Below are 6,277 nucleotides of genomic sequence, written 5' to 3'. Positions count from 1 at the left end.
CATTTTTATCTTTATCTTTATCACAGTTTAATATTATTTATTTTTACATATCTTTTTTGTTTTTGTTTGTTGATGCCTAACTTTTATTTTTTTCTATTGCATATTGTATAATTCTTTTGCAATAACTGAGGAATTCTTTCATGGTTTCTTTTCCGCCTATCAGGGAGGGTATTGTCTCCTCCCTGATTTCAACGCCAGCCTCCTTGAGTTTAAACCTATCAAGGTACTCAGAGATGACTAAAGGTTTAATGACGTCACAATAAAACAAAAGCACAAGTTCAAATATATATATTTATGTCGTATGTATATTATTCTAAACCTTCAACGGACTTTTAACAAAATAAAAAAAAGTGAAACCAATTACAACACATAACGTGGACATGGCGACAAATTATGTTAACGTCTATCATACAAAATCATGCGTCGGCTTCGTTTCGGGCGTGTCCACGTTATACTGTCGCAATTCGGTTCCTACGCCGTATCCAGTTACCAACAGAGTATACAATAGTTTACAAACTATCATTACCATTACAAGAATTATCATTTTACAATCAAGCTATGATCAGTTTTTTATTTTTAATCTGTTCTATTTTACTTTGAACGCCAGGCCTGCGTGACACAGATGATACAAAATAATATAATGCTCTAGTAAACCAAAAATTAACTAAAAACTAATTGACAAATTCAATGCAAATACTTCAAGCGTCCGCCATCTTGATGACGTCATATATGATATACACACAGTCACATATACATCCTTTTTAGTTTGGCATTAATCGACTTTTGAATTGATTAAAAAAGTAAACTATACAGGGTGATTGGTTATTGTAAAAGCCTAAAACTTATATAATTTTTTTTGGAATTCATCAAGTAAATAGCTTGCAGTAACAAGTTTACAACCACAGATAGTAAATAATTAATTTTAATCTATAGTGATTCGAATTTTGATATCGATTTTTTTTATTGCATTATAATTACGTTTTCATTTTATTAAAGCCATTCTAGCTGTAAATTCAACCCTCAGCTTTTACAGTTTCAACCAATCACACCGTATATTATGAATGGAATAAAAATTTTTATCGACGTTAAACTTAAAGGAAATTTTATATGGTTTTTGAGCGCCACCCAACATGGTTCTAATGGGGAAGTCCCCAGTATCACACCTTATAACAGTCAAGCTAACTTAGCATGGAGAAGGCTAGAAGGTACAGTTATAAACTAAATTCAAACGTTGAACAAAACCAATTATTAATTCTAATTACAACCGATATGAATTAGACAATGGCACAGTATATTAGCCTTTATCATTAAGGTATAGTGGACATAATCGCTTGACTTCGCTTACCTATAACATTTTTATACTATATTTTCCCTTCGTAAAATTAATACTTTTATCTATTTTAACATCGATAAGCTTTAAAATATGTTAAGAATTATATCGCGAACCTTTCTATAGTCCATTCGCGTTAAGAATTATAACACTACTTTTTAGTTATGTCGCGTTAAGATTTAGAGTTTAGACTAATTAAATTTCAGGTGAATTATTTTTCTTATACAGTGATTATATTTTAGAACGCATTTGATTAGTTAGGTATACGGACAATGATGATTCTCATTCTTAACGCGAACGAACTATATGTATGAACGCAATCTTAACGCAAACGAACTATACGGTTTAAATCTCACAGGTCTGACGTCCAAAGTGTAGACTTCATATCTCTGATTAGCCTAATAGACGTGCATATGCTATAGGAGGGAACGGATCTCCTTATGTATGTGGCAGAGGTAATCCACGTAAGATGAGCTTCCATCCATGCCGCGATCCTCCACCAGGAAATGCCGGAGCACCGCCTCCAGCTTGTCGTGTTGACGCATCATAGTAAGCTGTAACAAATATCATAGATTTATCTATAAATTTGTGAGCCTATAAATTCCTTAATGGCTTCTTACATATAAGCTAATTTTACTAATGAACAAGTAATTTTTGTAATGTCATCGATGAAGTGATATTTAGAAGCTTATAGGCCTTATTAGATCGAAGGTACTTGCAGCTGAGAAGGTCGATTACAAGATAGATAGACGATCTTTCTAAGATCGTCCGAAAATTCTGGACTCTAGTGGAAATTATTGGAAATCTTTGGGGGTGCATATGTCCAGCAGACATTTTAACCCTGAAATGTTGATGATGATATCATATTTACACATATTTTAAATATACCGTATATTAATATATCGTATATTACGTTAAAATTTTATTTTAGTTCGGCTGCGTTAAAGATTGAACATAAAGGAGTCTATACATAAAATCTCGTGGTATCAACGGACCATTATTTTTACTATGAGAAAATACTCTAATGCTTCATCCATTGTCTGTTTAGACATGGGCCTTTTCCTATAGATTTCTAATTGGACAAGTCGGAAGAGATCTGTGTCCACAACCTTAAAATTGTCATATGTCCGCCTTGTGGGTAGTTGTCCCACGCTGTGTTACAGACCCTAAGGTCCTAGCGGCCTGCCCACTGCAACTTTCCGGTGGATCTTTATACATCAAGATGTAAGTGAATTTTTAAATATAAAATTCTGGACAGCATTTAACATTTATCATTTTTATTCATAAAAGGATCTCAAAAACCTTATTTCACTAAATACAAAGCTGTCAAAATGAGAACAAATACATTTAAAAAATAAGGTAAACTAATATTTCTACATACAGTATCTTATAGCAAGGCATCTCGCATGTCAGTAGTAATATATATATGATATATATGAAATCGAAACCTTAACGAATAGCAATGAACAATAAGAGATAAACAAATATAAATGAGTGAATAAGTTATAGATGATAAATGAATAAAAAAGTTTTATGTCATGAAGTCCAGAAGTGAATGAAAGCAGCAATAAAACCCTGAAAAGCTGACCGCCTCAAAAATCATAAAACAAGTCCCAAAAAAAATTTCCCATGAAACTTAAATAGATCGCATAAAGCATGAAACGATCACTTAAAGATATTTCAAAAGACATTGCAAAATATTACTTAAATCCTCAAAAGATATTTCCCGAGAAAGTAGACTATTACATACCTCAAAAGCATAAATCAATTCTTTGTTGATTTTTGTTATGAAATTGAAAATTGTTACATAAATCCCCAAAAAGCATAATACAACCCTGAAAATATGTTTCCTGTGAAATTACAAACTATTGCATATATTCCAAAAGCATTATTTTATGCTCCCTTCCTCATAGATTGTTTTTACGAAATTACAAAATATTACACAAATCCTCAAAAGCATACAACAATCCCAAAAGGATTCCTTCCTTGAAGTGCCTCTCCAACTAGTGGAGGTTGGCTATCAGCTTTCTGCTCTCTTCCTTATTTTTGGTTCAGCAGCGCTGGCGATTCCGGTCCACTCTCTAATGTTACGAAGCCACGAATTCTTTCTCCTACCAACCTTCCTTTTACCAGCGACCTTTCCCATCATGATAAGTTGAAGGAGATTGTATCGTTGGTGTCGAAGAACGTTTTTTACGCGATTTTCCTTCGTTTTACTGTGAGCATTAGTGCGCGTATATGGCCGATTCGTTTCAGAACTTCGACGTTGGTCACCTTCTGAGTCCAGCTTATGGACAGCATGCGTCTATATGTCCACATTTCGAAAGCCTCTATACGCTTACGAAGGTCTTCCTTTATGGTCCAGGCCTCACATCCGTACAGTATAATAGGCCAGATGTAACAGTGAAGCAAACGGGTTCGCAGCTTAATGTTGATGCTGCGACTACATAGCACTTTCTTCATCGCGTTGAAGGCGCCACGTGCAATTTCAATTCACGTATTTATTAAGTCGCTATTCCAATCTTCGTTAAGCCATGTACCCAGATATTTGTACTTTTGAACCATTTCCAGATTTTGGCCTGATACCGTGATGTTCGTGGTGGTGTCAGATGCGTTAGAAATGACCATAAATTTCGTCTTCTTAACGTTCATTTTGAGACCAGCTTCGCTGCTGTGCACCTCCAAGGTTTCAACCAAAAGGATATATCCCGTAAAATTATAAACTATAACATACATCCCAAAAGCATTGTTTAATGCTCCCTTCCTAATATTACACAAATCCTCAAAGCATACAACAATTTCCCGTGAAATTGCAAACCATTACATATATCCCAAAAGCATAAAACAATTCCTTGTAAATTTTTTCACGAAATTGCAAAATATTACCTAAATCCTAAAAAAGCATAAAACATTTCCTTGTATATTTTTTTACGAAATTGCGAAATATTACACAAATACCCAAAAAGCATACAACAATCCTCGAAAAATATTTCCCGTAAAATTACAAACTATTACATGTATCCTAAAAGCATAAAACAATTCCTTGTATATTTTTCTTACGAAATTGCAAAATATTACACAAATCCCCAAAAAAAACGTACAACAATCCCCAAAACATATTTCCCGTAAATTGCAAACTATTACATACATTCCCAAGAACAAAACAATCCCCCAAACTTTTTAACACTATACAGATTAATAAAAAGAAATCAAATCTAGTAGAAAGAGTCCAAACAAAAAAGATTTTTCTACTAGAGCTTTTGAAATTTTCAACCTATTTAACCTTATCTAAAAACATTACGACAAGGTTTAAAATAACAGGTTGTCAAATATCTCCCTTCCGCTTTTTTGCTCTTTATTCATTGCTTTATAAAAAGTGTTACAGTGATCGGATTTAGTTCAAATATGCGCCGTTTTGTTCGATAATCTGTTTCCATCTAGACGGCAACTTCATAATACCTCCCTCGTAGAAGCCCCCCTCCTTATTTGCGAAGAACTCGGACAGCCACTTTTCACAAACCTCTTTTGAGTTCAACTTTACACCACCAAGGGCGTTCGCCATGGACAGGAACAGGTGGTAATCACTTGGCGCTATGTCCGGGCTATATGGTGGATGCGATAAAACCTCCCATCCGAGCTCCCGTAGCTTCTGACGAGTCATCAACGAAGTGTGTGGTCTGGCGTTGTCCTGGTGGAACACTACACCCTTCCTGTTGGCAAATTCTGGACGCTTCTGGTCGATCGCCTGCTTCAAGCAGTCCAGTTGTTCGCAGTAGATGGTAGAATTAAGCGTCTGGCCATATGGGAGCTGCTCGTAGTGGATGATTCCCTTCCAATCCCACCAAACACACAGCAAAACCTTCCTGGCCGTCAATCCCGGCTTGGCCACTGTTTGGGACGATTCACCGGCCTTCGACCACGACCGTTTTCGCTTGATATTGTCGTATGTGATCCATTTTTCGTCGCCAGTCACCATCCGCTTCAAGAATGGGTCGAGTTCGTTCCGTTTCAGCAGCATATCGCAGGCGTTGATTCGGTCCAGAAGGTTTTTTTGCGTTAAATCATGCGGCACCCAAACATCAAGCTTTTTTTGTATCCAGCCTTCTGCAGATGGTTTAAAATGGTTTTGTGACTAACTCCCATCTCCTGGGCGATGTCACGAGATGCCACATGCCGGTCTAACTCGATGTAGTCCATGATTTGATCGGTATTTGTGGTCACAGGTCTTCCGCCGGCTGGCTTATCCATGGTGTCGTTTTCGCCGGCTCTGAATCGTCGAAACCATTCCTCCGCGGTTCGAAGTGATAGAGTACCATCCCCCAAAACACCATTAATCTCACGGAACGTTTCTCTAGCGGATTTGCCTTTAACGAAGGAAAACTTTAAAATAGCGCGAATTTCGGCGTTAGTGAACTCCATGTTTACACGTCTATAACTGTTGAACGCAATATCCAAACTAATCATGCATAGCGTCGTTTTGTAGGTTATGTCAAGACCTTTCAAATTATGTATAGTATTGCCAGATACGAGCTCTGTAACGCTTTGTACATAGCCGCGAAATTCAAAAGACAAAAAGGCGGAAGGGAGATATTTGACAACCTTTTATAAATTGTTGATTGTTTTTTCAAATTAAATTTCATCTTACTATCTTCGTACCAAATCCTACCATATTCACTTTACCACATTCCAAATGGGGAAAAAAGTGCTATTTCTACTTAGTTCTATCCACACAACTGTTTCGACCGTGTGCGGATTAATTCATTACATTACACTACATTCATTATATATATATATATATATATATATATATATATATATATATATAATTAACTAAGAAAGGAACTAATATATAGGTCCTTTCGTTATGTAACGGAATTTATTAATGCCTGATAATATTAGATATATATATACTTAATTATAATGTAAACCAGTCTTATAGCTGAAGTC

At 35.7% G+C, this 6,277-nt stretch overlaps 1 protein-coding gene across 2 annotated transcripts in view; it reads right to left on the bottom strand.

The window, feature by feature from the left end:
* Nucleotides 1-273: 273 nt before the first annotated feature.
* Sec24CD (Secretory 24CD) overlaps nucleotides 274-6,277 on the bottom strand; it is a 32,586-nt gene continuing 26,582 nt past the window's right edge. Inside the window, exon 18 of one of the 2 annotated variants that reach the window (XM_068768751.1) lies at nucleotides 274-1,884. In XM_068768751.1, the coding sequence (XP_068624852.1) occupies nucleotides 1,747-1,884 (138 nt within the window). In that variant the 3' untranslated portion in view covers nucleotides 274-1,746. The remainder of the gene's footprint in view (nucleotides 1,885-6,277) is intronic. The other variant, XM_068768750.1, reaches the window with a different exon arrangement.

This window comes from Battus philenor, unplaced genomic scaffold (genome assembly GCF_028537555.1).
Source record: "Battus philenor isolate CCGP_79_NKW_IND1 unplaced genomic scaffold, ilBatPhil1.0.hap1 SCAF_26, whole genome shotgun sequence".
In the NCBI taxonomy this organism is placed as follows: Eukaryota; Metazoa; Arthropoda; class Insecta; order Lepidoptera; family Papilionidae; genus Battus; species Battus philenor.
Note: the sequence above shows the minus strand (reverse complement) of the source record. Positions and strands in the feature narration are given on the sequence as shown.